Source organism: Lissotriton vulgaris, chromosome 10 (genome assembly GCF_964263255.1).
Source record: "Lissotriton vulgaris chromosome 10, aLisVul1.2, whole genome shotgun sequence".
Classification (NCBI taxonomy): domain Eukaryota; kingdom Metazoa; phylum Chordata; class Amphibia; order Caudata; family Salamandridae; genus Lissotriton; species Lissotriton vulgaris.
The window spans coordinates 984,865,501-984,884,534 of record NC_141698.1 but is presented as its reverse complement, the minus strand read 5'-3'; the positions used below and the strand labels follow the sequence as shown (position 1 = coordinate 984,884,534).

General features: G+C 44.3%; 1 protein-coding gene across 12 annotated transcripts in view; it reads left to right on the top strand.

Annotated features, from left to right (window-relative positions):
• The window catches only part of PHF14 (PHD finger protein 14), a 1,195,141-nt gene that overhangs the window by 491,859 nt on the left and 684,248 nt on the right, over positions 1–19,034 (top strand). Inside the window, exon 15 of one of the 12 annotated variants that reach the window (XM_086941995.1) lies at positions 4,871–5,041. The exons of the other annotated variants lie outside the window; for them this stretch is intronic. Within the exon in view, the coding sequence (XP_086798121.1) occupies positions 4,871–4,906 (36 nt within the window). The 3' untranslated portion in view covers positions 4,907–5,041. Of the gene's footprint in view, positions 1–4,870; positions 5,042–19,034 lie in introns of those variants that run through there. 12 annotated transcript variants of the gene reach the window in all.

Here is a 19,034-nt window from a genome sequence, read left to right as displayed (position 1 = left end):
CTAAAATGCTGCAGTGCATCGAACCGCCTCGCTAAAATGGTCACCTTGAAAGAGATATGAATTGCCGCCTGTAAAAGTTGCGAACTGAAAAGGAAAATCTTTAGCTGCCTTTTATCTTTTTCTGCAGTGTACTCTTAGCCACTTGGCAGGCGTTTCTGAAGCAGTTACAAATAAGAAGCTCTTGTTTAAGAAAAGCCAGAGAAATGCTGGGAGAGAGAGAGTGGGGAGGAGAGTAGGAGGAGGAGGGGGGAGGAGAGTAGGAGGAGGAGGAGGGGGGGGGAGAGTAGGGGAGGCACGGCCTAGCGGCCGTGCAACCAAGAAGTGAGGGGGCGGAGCTGGGGGAGGCTGTGAGAGAGAGAGTGGGCAAGGCAGGCGGCTGGGGGCATCTCTGCTCTTTAAAGAAGTCCTCTTAATTCATCGGTGTTTTTGTTAGACAAGGGCGGGAGTGCTATGTCCTTGGACCCCAGGATATTAGTCCTATTACCCAAGATGCTGAGTTCACTGCAAGTCCCCTCCACAATTTTTTTTCCAGTTAAAAATTGTAAAATGAGTTTGTGGTCCTGTAATCCCGGCAGACGGCCGCTGCGAATGTTTGGAAGCTCTTTGGCTGTGGCTGGCAGTTCATTATTAACGAGTAGTAAGTAATTCACTGTTTGTGTAACCTGTTTACTAATGGTTTTTCCATCTGCCTACATCTGGGAAAGTCCTCAGTGGAGGGGGCCGTTGTCCCGCGCAGAGAGCCAGCGCCTGTCAATTGAAAGTAAATGGCCCGGCCCTCAGGCAGGGCTAGAATCGGGCTCCCAGGCCTTTGATTTATTGTTGGGCCTGATTAAAACATACGGCGCTCTGTGCTAGCTGCGCTCCACACATTCACACAGCCCGGGCTCCTAAAATGCTGCAGTGCATCGAACCGCCTCGCTAAAATGGCCACCTTGAAAGAGATACGAATTGCAGCCTGTAAAAGTTGCGAACTGAAAAGGAAAATCTTTAGCTGCCTTTTATCTTTTTCGGCAGTGTACTCTTAGCCACTTGGCAGGCGTTTCTGAAGCAGTTACAAATAAGAAGCTCTTGTTTAAGAAAAGCCAGAGAAATGCTGGGAGAGAGAGTGTGGGGAGGAGAGTAGGAGGAGGAGGGGGGAGGAGAGTAGGAGGAGGAGGGGGGAGGAGAGTAGGGGAGGCACGGCCTAGCGGCCGTGCAACCAAGAAGTGAGGGGGCGGAGCTGGGGGAGGCTGTGAGAGAGAGAGTGGGCAAGGCAGGCGGCTGGGGGCATGTGCACGCGCTTTTAAGCTCAATGCGCATGCGCATTGAGCTTAAATTTCACGGGCACTGCAAGGAATCGCCACGATTCCTTGCAAGTTGGTTAAAGAGTGTTTAAGCCCCCATAGTCTCGCAAGCTCGATGCGCATGCGCATCGACAGGCGAGACCTAAAAAGGATGGAAGCTTGCCCCACAATCCTACCCCCAACAACCCCACATGTCATGGTACAGGGGTGAAAGGCGTTTAGGGCTCCCACTGTTTTGTTTACTACCAAGGAGTAGTGGTAGCGCCCACCACAACGTTTTGTGATTCGACTCTCGAGTGTCTTGTGACTTCGCTTTACATCACACTTTGTGCTAACGGTGTCTAACAGTGCAAATAAAAGTTAACTCTTTCCCTACATGTGTCAAGTTAAGGGACATTTTGTGTTACTTTGCTTGAGTTAAACACCCGCTGCTGACATCCGTGGTCCACTCACACCAAAAGTTGAGATCGAACCCCAGCAAAGCTGGCTCAGCCTATCTTCCTTCTGGGGGAGGTAAATATAGTACCAGTAAATAAGATATTAGCAGCGTTGTATTTGTATATTGCTAATCCACGGCATAAACTCTACAGCAAGAGTTCGTTAGTGTTCATCTGTCTCTTTTCATTGGCATGACAACTGCAGGGAAACAGTTAACGTTCATGTCTGGAGTGCAGGGGTCTGGAAAGAGGGGTGTCATTCCCTTTGGGATCCTGCAACCCGAGGCCGGCAGGTGCGCCAGAAACACTGAAAACACCTCAAACCGCGCACGGACATTTGATATGTTAAGTCTGGAACAGTCCGTTCATCACGACGTGGACAGGGTTGTGCCTGGAGTGTAACCGCCTCGTGCGGGGCGCATCACAGCCATTAATCCCCGATGGAGCAGTGGGTTAATTGTACACAGGCACAAGACATGAATGCAGAGTTAATTCCCTGTATGGGCATGTGTTCATTATGGCACAGGGCGATTTTCTCTGTCGCAGCAGCGTTAGTACCTCGACACATTTTGGAATGTTTTCAAACCCCACATGTTATGTTTGAGTTCTGGCTAAAGTCATTCTCGACAACACAGGTTTTACAAACAAAGGACCCTTCCCTTTGACCTCACAATTGAAACTCGACTAAATATCACACAGAAAAGCCGCCCAATCAGGGGCGTAACACAGCCCCCACAGAGCTACTGATTTAGGAGGTATGCCACTGCCCTCAATTCAACTTCAGCCTGCTAGCTTGTTGGAGCCATTTATAGCTTTTGGGAAATCAGTGTAAATTACACACTCACCACCGAAGGCGGAACAGGCTGCCAAGAAAAGAAAATGATTTGCTAGCTTCGGAATATAGGGCTTGAGGATGTAAGCAGAATAACCGGGGTTACTGATTGACAACATCACACCACTTTGATAGGCTTGTGGGTGATTTGTATTAATGAGATCAGTGTTGGCGCTGTTTTCAAAAAAGTAAATCTTTTATTACTCGTAATATCCTCTGGTCTAGATGACCGCACTGCCATTCATTCCGATCGTCCAGGATTATGTGATGATGTAATTTTGGGCCTACAATCTTAAAAACCTCCATCAATTTACCTCCATGGTCTTCGGAATCCAGTTTGCCGGGCCCTGCCCTCGCGCTCCTTTCACACACACCCTAAATTTCCCCGCGACGTTCTGCTTCCTGCAGCGATGATCCCATCCCCTCTGTTTCCTGGGAAGGAAAGCCACAGCCTATCAGGGCAATGATTCAGACGGTAGGTGTGCGCATCCACGTGACGTGCGGTGCTGCGCAGCGCTTGACTTCCACTTCAAACGGCGGGCGGCCGCGCTGTACTGGCCTGTTGCTGCGGCCTTTATATTTTATTTGGGTACACTGACCCACAGTAGTGTCAGTGAGTGTCCCCAAATAAATTATAAAGGCCGCCGCAACGGGCTAGTGCAGCGATGTCACCGTGACCGACGCCCCCAACCCCCCCCCCCACCCCCCCCCCCGCCCCCCCTAGCTACGCGGCTGACTCAAAGGTGTACTTCACATCGCCTCCTTCACCTTAGGGGTGGAGTTGTCAGAGATGGGCACACTGCTTATTCTTCTTAGGTGCTTCAATCCAAAAATGCTAAAGCAAATGAATGGAATTGGTCCACAAAATGTTCCCTTCTCATCCTGCAGTTTAACATAGTTAGCCCCAAAATACTCTCTTCCCCTAAGTGTTTGCATGTCGCCCACAACATGTGTCCAAAGATGTTCCTTCTCTCTTCAAATGCAGTACTTTTTTCTAAAAATGCTGTTGAATTGCCTCTTTTTTTTATACCAGTTATATTCATTGCTCCAAGAATCTGTAAAGCAATGAATTATGAAGCAAAGTTGCTTAAAATGAGATACATTGGTAATTTATGCTTTTGACTGGCCACAAAATGATTTTAAAGGAAAGTTAATCGTGTCCATGTTTTTCTTTAACTGCTCGATTCAGAAACGTTTTCTCCCAACAATGAGATTTCCACGATATTATAAATATTGGTATAGTGGATGGCCATTACAAGTGCTTCAAACTGCAGAGCTCCCTTGGCGCAACACTACTCTATTCTTGCCACCAGCATATACTTTTCCTTCTGAGAGGTGGCATAGTGCCCCTCAGTTGTGCTGCAATGGAGCCTCATGGGTTGAAGTACATGTATTTGTAACTAACTGGTGATAAACGTCTCTCCTCAATGGAGCCTAAACCATATTGAATAAATACTCACCAAGAGAAATGGGTGAGTAGTGAGTGTGCAGATTATTTGTTAAATGAAATAGGAGTCATTTGTAAAATACTGTATGTTGTTTAAAACGAACTAAAGGTACCTCAATGGAGTTCTCTGTGGCTGCGTGATCCAAAAGCATTCAGCAGCTCCTTCCGTATTTGTGGATTAAGATTGTGCTCCCTTTTCGTGTCCTAGCTTCATAATGATTGCCACAAGAAAGACAGAGGTCCGCGCTTCTCTGAGCTGTATCTCTGCATTTAGAGTGATTTTGCACTGTCATTTGCACTTTTAATCCTCGGAATCCTATTTTGTAAGTGGACCTCACCGTGACTAGATAGCAACATACTCTGATCACCGTTCTTACTGCATGCCATCTAACCACTGAACTCCCATAATGTTTGTGCTGGAACTCTAAAGCCTTTGATTAATATTCGACTAGGCCATGGAATACTGGTCATGTAGTTGGTTGCAAATATTAAATTCACACCAACATGCCATGAAATGTGGGAGGACGTGCTGTTTATACCTGAGGTAACGCTAATGAAGTCCAACAATGGCTTTTTTTATGTAGTGTGCAATACTGTGGATTTGGTTTATCTTGACTTCTACTCCGGTGCCTGGATGTAAATAGTGTTCATCTAAGTGACTGTCACTTTATTATCCTCAGACAGATATCTCACACCTGCACATCATTTGCTCTATGCTATTCTGCAGCTCCCTGATCTGTCTACCTGTGTTTCAACATTTTATTCTGTTTGATGGGAGCAGTGAACTTTCCATGGAGCGTTTTGATGTTAACTTTGTTTGCTTTCCCTTTGGACACGAACACTGATTTTCCCTTTGTTTGTTTATATGCAGAGGAGACGTACTACCAACTGGAGGAACCTCTATTGAAGCACTTGCACAACCCCTCTTCCGCTATCTTGCTTTGTGTCAGTTCCAACTAATGCCTGTTGTTTGTATGTGTGAAGTCCTGTGCGGGTTGCCTTGTCTGTTTGGTACTTAAATAAATACCTCAGTGTTTCACCAGTCTGTGTCCTGCGTTTGTGAGTTTCCGCCTATGCTGACAATGGGTTTGCTAAAGTCCCCCAAAAGTTCTGTTTGAGACACATGGTTAGCTTTGTACTGTTTTCAAATATTTGATTTGGCCATTGCTCTCTAGAAAGAGTTTTTTGCTGCTACTATTTATTGTTTTCACTCATCTCAAAATAATACACAACAAATTTCTCATAATTTGCTACCAAAAACATGGGATTGTAATGTATACTATTTTCTTTGCATAGTCCATATTTTCTTCAATACCACAACAACTCATTAAGGACACAAGGAGGTCTTTTGCATCAGTGGCTCACTCTTCTTCCCTCAGTTCCTTTTTCAGCGCCTGCATCCAGTTGACTAAGGAATGCAATCGTTGGACCCATGAATAGTTCCAGTGATCATGCAAATGTCTGATTGCTTTCCTTGTTACTGATTAAAAATATTATGTAAGCAAAAGCCTTCAGGATTGAAGTACTGTGACAACTGGAGTGGCATAATTCAAATGCAAACCTTCATGACCCGTGTATGCCATTTTTAGGCTTCAGTTATGAAATCTGCAGTGGCAAAGCTTGTTGCAGTTTGTCCTTCTAAGCAAGTCAACTATACATGGCTTGGGTTAAGGGTTTCATTTGCCGCTCGACAGGTGAGTGATGTGTTTGAGAAGCAATGTTGTTTCATCTGCTCCAGTGTCACGGTCTCCCAACAAATGCCGTCAGCAGAACTGGTGGACAAAAAGCTGGAAGAATAGAGTTCTTAGTCCCACAAAAGTCCATTTCATTTAAACCCAAGAAAAAATGAGTAATACAAGAAAGGAGACAGCCAAATCAATTGCTTCCTGCTGGCTAGACATGGGAAATGCAAATGCTATTTATTGGCTGGAGCATAATGGCAGTACGATGCAATACACCTTTGTAGAAAATTCTTTGTATGGCAGCAGTGACTGCCTTCAGGCCCAGACACACTTTAGTCCCCAATTCCAGTGCAACTTGGTCAAATGTGAGTTGTGGGTCTCTGGTCTGAGGGATGTTTTAGTTTTTGCATGGGACTCCCGTTGTGAGCATTCACTTTTAGTTTTCTTCTGGAGTTTTCTGGTCCCTTCAGAGCCGAGGTGCTGGTAATATTTTTACAATTCAGAGGTTCCATTTTCCAACTGCCCTACCGCCTTTCTTCCTGTTCCTGTATTGAGCATCTCTGGTTTTGTTCTATTGAAAATGGCACTGCAAGTCACTTTTGGAGCTTAGGTACCTTAAATTTTGTAGATGTCCATGAAAGGCAACCTGGTCTTTGTTCGGCACCAGAGGCAAGGCCATATGGGTCTTCTGCAGTGCTGTGAAAGCAACAGCATGGATGTCATCCTTGATGCCACTACCGCCTGCAGTGTGTATAGAGAAAATTTAACAACGCAGGACAAATAAGTTTTTGCATATTAGTATGTCCAAGTAGTTCCTACTTGAGTGATACAGTTTATCTAGATCTTGTAACATTTAATTCTGTCTTGATAACCAGGATCCGTGCGACTTAAACATGAGCACATTTGGTGATAATTACTCTGAAAAACAGAGTAAACTATGTTGACAAGTTTCAAGCTGACAAGAACACTGATGGGCTGATTTGCTCGGTTTAGTTGATTTGAATATGTCCTAGCAACAATATTAAATGGTCTGACAGTAGCTAATCTTCAGATGATTACTTCTCTGATATGCATTTGTCACAAAGATGAAGTGACATTTCGTCATATACATTGTCCTTAGGGGCCTCTGGAACAGTCAATCTTTGCTTAGTTATGGAGCCTGTAAGGCTCCTTGTGTAGATGCTTAAGGGTTTTGAAATTGTCCTTTCTGGAATTTCGTTGAGAAGAAATGGTAAATTGTCTCACTTAATTGACCATTAAGCTCAATTTCTTTTGTTGTTCATAGATCCAATGCAATGAAAGATATTTTCAGGTCTCAGCTACCAGACACCTTTTAAGTTGGATAGATCATGCTGATCCTACCACAATTGACAACTCGAGTTGATGTGGAGTCTTTCTCCATCTTGAAAAATAATACTGGAAAGAGTTAGTTTTGAAAAAGGAGGCCCAGTTTGTAAAGTGGTAGGTGAACAAGTACCTTCCAGGCTCTTATATGCCTAGGTTTGTGCCCTGACAATGTGTCAGTGCATTCCTGCTCCTAAGAATGTTGGACTGCTTTTTTTGGTAGCTATTGTAAATAAGGTGGCAAACGCACCGTATGCTTCGTCAACAGACATCCATAATTTAGCACTTAGAGAGGATAATCAATAGACTGAATCTCAGACTTTTCTTTTTTAAAGTTATTTTTTGTTTCCCCGCCACCATTGCAATCAGCCTCCTGCATTCTGTCAGCCTCGTTCCCCATCTAAAGTAGAGAAAAGACACTATAGAAGGTCTCAAAGGTAGAATTGAGAGAAACTCGATTGACTAGGCAGTTGATTGTTGGTTAAGGATGATACTCTGACCGGAGTAAGTGGCAGTGTGAAGAATGTCTCTGTCGATAGTCAAAGTGGAAGACAAGACTCCAACAATGTAATTTGCCTTTTTGGAAGAGTATAGCACTTTAGTGTGGAATATTGGTGAACGCTTGCCTATATTGAAGACTTTGGGGGAAGAGATTTGGTGATGTTGAGTGCTTGAAGGGTGCTTTAAAGTTTAGCTGCATGTTCTAGAAATCCCTCAGTATATAAAAACAATAGTTGCAAGGGATAGCAGTTTAATATTTCAGCGAGCAACTATGGACATATTGAAAGAATAGAATTCAACTTCAGTTATGTAATTCTTATGCCTAAATTCATAGCCAGGGCAAAAAAGCAGGCTATCTCCCTCCTTGCCCCACTCTTGACAGTGTTGCATGCACATAGGTAAAATAATTGTTTACTTTCCCTGAAACATTATTTCATGCCACGAAGGAAAGAGGGGTTTGTGGGTGGAATTTTATGGATGCTGAAAATGCACCACTATATTTACATACAACTTGCTGTAAAGTTTTATTTTGGTCGATGTTCCCATACAGGCAACCAGCCACTTTCTCTTCTTTGTTTACCTCTTCAAAACATTACTGACTTGCCTCGGCTCTCCAGCAGTCGAACTTTTATTTGTTAAGCATGTTATGTTTTTTTGGGAATATGTGAAGTTCCACCCTTCAAATTTGATAAGTATAGTTGGAGAAATATTTCAAACAATGCTGAGTGTACAGGAGAACCGGTAAACATTAAAAACATTTTTTTATTTTGATGATAACGTTTCTGATAAATGCTTTGTTTCCGCTGCCCACTTAATATTGACATTCTACTTCACCTCGTTCATCTTCTAATACTCCTCGTCCCTCTGTATTGATAAGTGTCAAGGGAAAAGAGGCAGTGAACATAAATCAGCCCATAATGTAGTCTGTCATCAATTGCTGTTGATGCCAAATAGCAGCGGTGTGACATCCTAGACCATACAGTGTTTCTGCATGGAGCACTGAGAGAGTGTAATTAAGGCTTGTGTGGTGTCCGACTCAAAGCTTACGACTGCAGAAGGTAAATGTTTAGGTCTCGCGACCTATCGATGTGCGCAAGCGCATCGAGCGGAGCGAGAATTCAAGTGGCGAAAATCTTCTTCAAACCACGGGCTTTCAGCCACGCGGTTTTCATGTAGTTCACGTGAACCATGTGATTAAACATGCACGCGCATTGGCAGCATTTCTCCTGCAGGCTCGCAAAAGGCTCTCCTCCCTCCCCACATCAAAGTCATCAATCATCCTCCCACAGGCTTCCCCAGCGCTGCCCCGCCCCCTGCTTCACGCCCAGGCCATCTGTTCCCTGCCAGACCTCGTTTAACTTGTTCCCTGCTTGCCTCTCCCCCGCCTCCCCTCCCCCACCACAGCAATGCCGAGGGCTGGTTTCACTTTCAGCACGGAAGACTTGCCTGCTTTGCCAATGCTTGTTTTTATAAAAAAAATTTATTCAATGCTTGTTGCCGTTGCCTCTCTCCAGCTCCACGCCTGTTTCCCCTCTCCAGTTCTTTCCCCCTCCACGTCTCGCCTTTGACCCCAATCTCTTCACCTCTGCGTTTCTTCTTTCTCTCGCATCTCCCTGTCTTTTATCTGTGTATCTCATTTCTCTCTTCTCATCACTTCCCTCTCTTCTCACCACTTCACTCTCTTCTCACCACTTCATTCTTTTCTTCACTCCCATGCATCGTTTTCCTTCTCTTTGTCTCTACTCCCATGCATCTTTTTCCTTCTATTTGTCTCTAATTTCCCCTCCTTCGACTTTTTGCCAGTTCCTTTTTTTTCCTCGTGGCTGTTTATTTCCCACTCCTTTTTGTTTTCCTCCCCTGTGATTCCACTCACTTTGTCTGCATCTGCTGTTCCATCACTTTACTTATTTTTCCTTCCAACGTAGTGTACATTGCCTCTTGTTCTCTCCTCTTCACATCTTTGTTTTGTTGTCTGTCTTCTCCGTACTCTTTTCTCGGTTTCTGTACTAAGCTCTCCACCAATTTCCATGTTCTCCCCTCTCGCTCTGTTTTTCCCTTCTCTCCCCCTCCCCGCAGACCACTAATTACATATCTTTTCCGCCTGCCTACCTGAAAGATGGATTAGGCAGGGTCAGTTACTCGTAAAAAGACCCGAAGGCGCTGAATCGGAGCGGAAAAACGTAACCAAAATGATGAGAAGGCTCCGAGGGAGATCCAGCCGCCTGCACCGTCGACAGGAGGCTGCCACTGCCGGGGCTTTTGAGCAGGAGCGGAATTTCTTAAACTCCTAAATGCACATGCATTTTCATTTGCCAGCTGTTCTTTTTAAACGGCATCTGGATTTCGATAGTCATAAGAAAGCCGTCTGCAAGTGTAATCGTGGCAAGGTATTTGAATCGAAATTAGGGGCGCATTCGAAGTGATCAGTGCACGCGCACTTTCGGCTGCTCACTTCAGGTGCTCTTAAAGTCTCACCTGATTGTAAAGATGTAACGCTCCTTCACGTGCGAGGCTCAGTGCGCTCCAAAAGGCCAGACTTCTGTATCCTTGAGACAGAAGTACTACTGCGATGCTGCCAGTCTCTGGCACTCAAGAGGTTCCATAATCATAGCACGTTATTTGAGGTGTTACAGAAAAATCGGGCAATGATTTAAGGCACGATATTTAGGTTTACACAATAGTCTTATACTCTCGGCTCTTTTCCGGCCACTCACCCACGCAACGCCACTCACCCACGCAACGCCACTCACCCACGCAACACCACTCACCCACGCAACGCCACTCGCCCACGCAACGCCACTCGCCCACGCAACGCCACTCGCCCACGCAACGCCACTCGCCCACGCAACGCCACTCGCCCACGCACAGCCACTCACCCACGCACAGCCACTCACCCACGCACAGCCACTCACCCACGCAACGCCACTCACCCACGCAACGCCACTCACCCACGCACAGCCACTCACCCACGCACAGCCACTCACCCACGCAACGCCACTCACCCACGCAACGCCACTCACCCACGCAACGCTACTCACCCATGCAACGCCACTCACCCACGCAACGCCACTCACCCACACAACGCCACTCACCCACACAACGCCACTCACCCACGCAACGCCACTCACCCACGCAACGCCACTCACACCCACGCAGTGCCACTTTCAGACACACAACGCCACTCTCACCCACACAAGCCCACTCTCACACACGCAACGCCACTCACACACGCAACGCCACTCACCCACGCAACAACACTCACACACGCAACGCCACTCACCCACGCAACAACACTCACACACGCAACAACACTCACACATGCAACTCCACTCACACATGCAACTCCACTCAACCACACAACGCAACTCACTCAAAGCTACTCACACACACGCAGTGCCACTTTCACCCACACTGTGCAGTGCACAATAGGTCTCGCAGTAGGAAAGTTGGAGCTATTGGGTTTGTAAATGACAAAGCCCTTTATGTTTTTAAAATGAAAACAAAAATAAAAGGCATTGTTATTTGCAATTGTAATAGCTCCAACTTTCCTACTGCGAGACCAATTGGCAACGCCAGTGCTTGTTTTCTTTAACCACGTTCACGTCTGTTGACATCCAGTCCCATGGTAGGTCTGTTGTCTAAATGTTTCTAGCCATGTGCCTGAAGAGAGCTTTTTCTCCATACATTGTCAGTAGCCACACATAACGACACACCTACTTGCACATTCGCATACTCCTGCTTGTACCCATTCTATATCGATAACCATGTGCTTTAGGCTAGAACGTATTTTAATCTAGAAAAAACATTTACCTTTTTCCCTTCCTGCTTAACGTAGAGCATCAGTTATTTAGTACCTTAAACGTGCCTATATGTCTTGTATACATTAAAAAAAATGCAATATTGAAAATATAATTTTTTTAGGTCTCGCCTGAGCCAGCACATGTGCTGCCTGGCAAGACGTTTAGTGAGTGGGGTCTTTAAAAATCCGACCACAGCTTTTTCTCTGGCCTTGAGTGTGCTGTTACTCGCACGAGCACAGGCGCCATCTGGCTTTCCTGTCTCGTCATGGCTCATTAAGTGCATCGCTCGCGGGCACTACAGCCCGCGATCGCAATCACTTTCACTTTGATGCCCCCTCTCACAATTAAGCACTGCATTACTCCTGTCTCCTTCCATTAGCCTTCCGCTGTTCCTTACTCCTTTCCATCTTCTTTTCTCCCCCTTCCTTTCTGCGCAGAAACCAAATAATGGTGCCTCCTGCAGATGCTTCCATCGCATCCTCCTGTTTGCACCCTCCTGAGTGCATTTTCAGAGGGCGCTGCCGTGCCATATTGTTTTTGCGCGCTAACTTACAGGCATTGTATTAACTCTCCCACCCGACCCGGGGCTTGTTATTAAACCTTCTGGCCGCCAAAGATTGGCACGTGCTCTCTTCACCCATGTGCTCTGAAATTGTGTACCTTGATATCTGCAAAAAAACTCAAGACATGGCTGGTAGTCCTATGTGAGCTTCTACTAATCTATCCCCCTGAATCTCACAGCACCGGAGCACCCTATTTAGTATGAGGTAACTCCTTCTAAACTCCCACTCGCTCATTCCCTCCAGTGCTGGTGCTCATTCCCTCCAGTGCTGGCGCTCATTCCCTCCAGTGCTGGCGCTCATTCACTCCAGTGCTGGCGCTCATTTACTCCAGTGCTGCTATGTGAGCTCCCTCTAAGCTATGCCCGCTGAATCTCACAGCACCAGGGCACCCTATTTAGTTATCTCCTTATAAACTCTCATTCATTCCAGTGCCTGCGCTCATTCCCTCCAGTGCCTGCGCTCATTCCCTCCAGTGCCTGCGCTCATTCCTTCCAGTGCCTGCTCTCATTCCCTCCAGTGCCTGCGCTCATTCCCTCCAGTGCCTGCGCTCATTCCCTCCAGTGCCTGCGCTCATTCCCTCCAGTGCCTGCGCTCATTCCCTCCAGTGCCTGCGCTCATTCCCTCCAGTGCCTGCCCTCATTCCCTCCAGTGCCTGCGCTCATTCCCTCCAGTGCCTGCGCTCATTCCCTCCAGTGCCTGCGCTCATTCCCTCCAGTGCCTGCGCTCATTCACTCTAGTGCCTGCACTCATTCACCTCAGTGCCAGCGCTCATGCACCCCAGTGCCAGCGCTCATGCACCCCAGTGCCAGCGCTCATGCACCCCAGTGCCAGCGCTCGTTCACTCCAATACCTGCTATCATGCCCTCCAGTGCCTGCCATCATGCCCTCCAATGCCTGCCATCATGCCTTCCAGTGCCTGCCATCATGCCTTCCAGTGCCTGCCATCATGCCTTCCAGTGCCTGCCATCATGCCTTCCAGTGCCTGCCATCATGCCTTCCAGTGCCTGCCATCATGCCTTCCAGTGCCTGCCATCATGCCTTCCAGTGCCTGCCATCATGCCTTCCAGTGCCTGCCATCATGCCTTCCAGTACCCGCCATCATGCCTTCCAGTGCCTGCCATAATTCCCTCCAGGGACTGCGCTTGTGTACGCTTGTGCACTCCAGTTCCTGTGCTCGTGCACTCCAGTTCCTGTGCTCGTGCACTCCAGTTCCTGTGCTCGTGCACTCCAGTTCCTGTGCTCGTGCACTCCAGTTCCTGTGCTCGTGCACTCCAGTTCCTGTGCTCGTTCATTCCAATGCTGGGATGCAAGTTTTAAGACATGACCAAAAAAGACCAATCACCCTGAGCAAATCACAGAAGCAGTTCATTTATTTCAATGTTTGGTTTCTGCTTTTTGTTTATATCAATTGCAAAATTTTATTAGGCCTCAACCACTATGTCAGAAACTGTTTATTCTGTTCTTTTACATCACAATGAAATAATGCAACATTTGTGTTTTAGTTTTTCAAGAACATACATTTGTCTCAACTAGAAAGCGCATGCGCTGTCTTGAAGAGACATGTTTTAAATCTGTGGGCTTCAGCCTGCGCATAGGTTTACCATTTGCTTGCTCCATCGTCGCTCTCATGTGCTTTGTCCCTATTTATCCATGGTATGCATGCATCATGCTTTTTTTTGTGTTTAGCCCTCCACAGAGCATGAATAAAGTTCTTGTGTCCATCCACTGCTCCCATTTTGGGAGCTATGCTTTTCTTTGTCTTGCAACTCTCCATATGAATGCTTCTGTTTTCACACACCCAGTCTCCTCCCACCCACCCCCAATCCTGTTATTTCTTTTCCTCTGCAGATCAGTTTCATTATAAAAAATTATATTCTGAAATCTAAACGAGCATTCTGAATCCATAGTAATCTTTATAATCCTTCTCTAAATGGAGCTGTTCTGATGTCACACAGGTAATGTGATTATTTAGCCAGTGGCAGACACTCCCAAAGTACGCTTGGATAGAAAAGAGGAAGAGAGACTTATAATAATCTAGGCAACTGTCCTGTGAGAATGGAAGGATTTCTGGGACCCTCCTTCTGGATCAGCCGCAGACAATGCGAGGTGGATGTGTCCATGCATATGCTGACGGCTTGTGGATCTCTTTCTTGGCTAGACCGCACATGCGCTGTCTCAAAGAGAAATGCTGTTTTCAATCTGTGGGCTTCAGCCCGCCCTTAGACTTAACATTTGCTTGCTACATCATCACTCTTGTATCTTTTGTCCATGGCATGCATGCATCACGCCTCTTCTTGGGTTTAGCCCTCGCTCAGAGTATGGACCAAGTACTTGTGTCCATCCCCTGCTCCCATTTTGGGAGCTACTTTTTTCTTTGTCTTGGAACATTCCGTATGAGGGTTTGTGTTTTCACAAGTTCTCTCATCCCACCCGCCCCAAGCCCTTTTACTTCTTTCCCTCTGCTGATGGTGAAGTAAAGTGTGTGTTTAATTTCCTCACGCTGGTTCTGTACCAATTTGTTACTTGTTTAAATCTCAATGTGTTTCATGCTTTAAAAAACAATCTGAAGTGGAAACCAGCATTCCTAATCCATATTAATGCTTCTCTAAAAAGAGTTGTTCCAGAGTCACAAGAGGTAATGTGATCTTAAAGCCAGCGGTTGCACCTCCCTCCTCCCGAGGTATGCCCTGATAGAAAAGGGAGCCTTCTTAAAAAATCTCAGTGTAAAAAAGCACTGAAATGCACAAAATATGCAACAGTTTGCCAGTGCTATTTTATTTTTATCGTGGGGTATATGCAACAACGTTCTGCATATGTATCCAACCTGTTTTTTTCTGCACCTCTCGCCCTGTTAATCGTAGGGGATGCAAAAAATGCCATACTGCAAACAGTCTAGGCTCATACGAAAGGTGTTTACGCATCCAACACATTTAAATTGGCACCGGACAGGTGCAATTGAGACATGGGTTTCTCCAGAGAATAATTGCAAAGCATGAGATCCAGACCACTTCCACAATGTATTCCACATTGACACTGTCAATAGCTCAGGCATTGCAGAGACTGATTAGCACTGCCAATGCCCATTTTAATATTGCCACTAAATGTGTTAATACCTGATACTTTCGGGTCAAGTTCACGCTATATGAAATTCAGAAAATAAATAAATTTAGTACGTTTTGTGCACAGTTTCACCTTCAGAAATTGAGATGTATGCATTCAGTCATACGCCAAATTTGAGTGTGTTGTCACAAGTTGTTGCTTAGAAGAAACAAGGAAACTTCATTAAAATGAGCATGACAGAGATCTTAAGGAGGAGCATGGCATAGTCCATTGTGCGACATAATCTATGGCACTGCAGATTTTATACTATCTTCAAGTAATTCATTATCACTTTCTATACAAATTGTCTTCTGAAAGGTTTAGTGTTTCATCATTAGGTGCCAATTTAATCTTTTGTACCAACCAAATTTATTACAGGTGTACAAAATGACTAATCCACTGGTTTCAGGGATTTTGTTTTCACTGGCGAAGCAATCTCAACAACGAGACCAAAATTGGATGTTTGAGACCAAGCTAAACAAGCAGCTTTCTATTTTCTTAAGTGAATCTGAGATACGGATGTATCATAACCTTCTGATCAATGTTATTTTTTCCAGTCCCCTATGTTTGACAACGAAGGGACTCTCTTCACTGCATCTAAGTACACCTTTCTAGTTTCCACAATCAGTAGTGTCCACCCAACCAAAGATGGTCCTTTTGATATTCACTTTAGTGAAGGCTGAAGCTGTAATAAATACTTTTGATCATCTTGACCATTTTGTTGCCCAGTATTTTGTAGTTGATCTGCAAAATATTCGCTTTATCCCTTTGTTAATCGTTTTTCTAAATATCTGGAAATGTTGTTTGAGCACTTTATTACTCAGTAGCTCAAGCAAACTCTCCATACATGTTTAGTGAACACAAACAGAGATTTTATGGTAGTTAACTTCCCTCACAAGAGGTACCTGTTGGCCGTGCCAGGATAGAAATGCAACACTGAGATGTTTTTTCATTTATTTTGTAAATGTGCTCAATATTTTTGTCTGTTACTCAGATAAACTTGAATAATTAAAAGCAGGGATGGTAAACCCTTAACTGGTTATATAGAATTGTGCAGTACCAAAACTCGGTAGCATTTTATAGGAGTTAGGTCTCTACAGCCACCATGTAATTTTTGCAGCACAACTGATTTTAGTGCAGTTATGGCTAAAAATGTGTTTTGCGTATATAAATTCATCTACACCTAACAACAATAGACCTTCTCCATTATTAGCTGGAGACAAGTCCACTCGTAACATTGCAATGCATATTATTTCCTATTAGTCCTCTATTTGTATTCATTTTTCCTATTTCAGGAAAAGAGCATGTAGTGTGTAATGTTGAACCAGGTGCTTATCCCTCATTTGTTCAGTGTTTACAAGATCAGTGGCCAGATTATGTGATTGCTGCTCTGTGCAAAAATGGATCAAATGCGGTTTTGCACCCTTTTTGCTGCCTGTCCAATAGGTAGGAAACTGATTTTTCCTCCGTCCTTATTATATCAGCGTGGTTGCATTAGGACATAAAAGGCGAACATTGATTTTTTTTAAGTGATTGCAAAAATCATATCACATTGTATACTTATGCATATTCTTTCTTTAGTAATGAAATATTTAACTAAGGAGAAAAGGATGACCACCCCTAGTTAACATTCCTTAAGCACAATATACTTTATAATAAGAAATTCTAGTTTTTCCATTTCTTCCCAAGTAGACACATTGAAAATAAACTAAAAACAGTTTGTCCCAATATTTTGCTTGGTGTAAACTCTTAACGTAATTTACAGCAATAAAGCCCTGGTGACTCCATTCCCTATTACACATGAATCAAAAGTGATGTGAAAGACTATTTTCTCCATTTATACACCAAGAGAAATCTTGGTCTAGGCCGCCACATGTGCTTAAAACCAAACTATTACTTGAGTTTAGTTTTTTTTGTTTTTTAAACCAGTGCACAAGTGGGTTGAAACAATCTTTCTTAATTGATCATTCCTCTCACTCCACTACGATTTTAGCTATCCTAATGCAGGAAAATTAAGTTTTACAAGTCGGAACTCCTTTAGGAATTTCCGGTGGGTGTTTGACAGTAGAAATTACTTTTACATGTTTGCATACCATTTCCAGTAGTTTGATTTTCTCTTCCTGGACCACTGGCCAAAATATGCCAGGGGTGAGGATAGGCTCAGATATTCGTTTCACCTACGGAGTATAGGTTTAACTTTTACCACAACCACAGAGTGAAATAAGACAAATGCACTTTTGTGTGTGTAAAGGTATATGCGAATCTGGAGCTTATTAGATGCTCCCTCAATAAATTGACTCTCCTGTGCTCAGAGTTGTCGACTGTGTGATTAAAGGAGGGGCCAATATGTATATGTAAAGAAATCCAAGGGGCACACTGAAATCTTTAAGTAGCTTTATTCAGAAACACAAAGTAAATGACAATCAGCTCAGGCAGCAGCTAAGCTCCAACTGCCTTAGATCCAGTTCACAACAGAACATTCTGTTGTCAAGCTATGACACATGGAATGTGAGAACACAATCGAGCATAGGGATGGAACGGGAAAAAGGGCAAGGTAATAAGAGTGTGTGAGGAAAGGAAACTAAACAAGACCACAGCAGTATATTACCCTTCTTAGCACCTCCCAGACACATCTAAACATAAAGTAGTTTTGATAACTACAGATACACCGTTGGGGCTGTGACTCTTTTGCAGCAGAGGCATTTTATGAGTGCGAGAGCGATTGTGTAGTATGGCAGGCCTATCGATGTGTGATTCCTACTTCCCTCATCCTTGAATTGCAAATTCCCTTATAACAAGTTTCCCTGTCCTGCTTTTGCATGATACCATTTGATGCAATTAGTGCATAAAGATCTTCCACTCTTTCACAAGGTGACCTTTTGTGTGTTAAATAGTCAGTTTCGTTTTTTGTATTCTAGCAGAACAATTCCGACAAAGAACAATACAACACACAAGCACGCCAACTAATGTAAAAATATTTATGTTGTGTCCATCCAAGTGCCACTTTTTTTCTGTGACCTTCCCCAGCTTTCATCAATAAGCCTCTATTCCAGTTCAATCTGAGCCCTTCTAAACAGTTGACATCCCATTGCCCCATTTGGGTACATGTTATCACCGCCCTTTGACTTTTGTCACTGAGGTTAGTCCAACTCATTCATTTTTTCTTTTGCTTTATTTGGAAATATTCAGATATATCTTCACATTATGAACACAATCAATTGTCTGCAATTTACCTGCTACTGGGCAACTGTACTTTTCCTAACCTCTAAGCTAGCAGACATTTTACTTCCTCCACCCAACTTCATCTGATTGCCCCTCGTCACGTAAGTCTCCAGTTCTTCCTACCCTGACATCCAGCTCTTCCTACACTGACATCTTTTTCTTACTCTTCTTCTACAAATAGTATTGATGAAGTCTTAATTTAAAGGTACCTCCGCATTAATGGCTGCATTAAACTTCCCACCTTCAGCTGAGCTGCGCTTTAGACTCATGCTCCACATTTTCTGTTTCTGTTGCCTTCATTCTAATACAAGGCCTCTTGTCTTCTGCATTTGCATGGTTCATGTGTCAACATAGAAAATGTCAACTCCTGCTGTTTGGCAGTCTGCACTTTCCTGCCCTGTTTATCTCACCTGTTGCTCTTCAATATACTCAATGTCTCCTTCCATCCTCTATAATCCCTTACTCGCTGTATGTACGTTTTGTACTTGCAGCTTTTTCCCACTTCATCAGAAATAATTCTTCTACTCCACCTCCGCCCCCCACATTCATGGTTTTTGTGAATGCCCACTTATAAGCGTTTAGTTTACTTGTCTCTTTGCTTGGTCCTGAAAACCATGGTTATGTCTCCCTGTGTTTGTCTCCATCATAGCTCTTTTAGGTTCTTTTCTCCCATGTCTTCTACATTGTGCTGTGTTGCTTCTTTGTCATTGGTGACCCAAAAGCACAATTCTTTGCTAACTGCAAATAAAAATGTATATAGTGGTTAATACCACATTGATAAGATTTTTAAAAACGGTAAATAATTCTTGTTACTATTACCCATT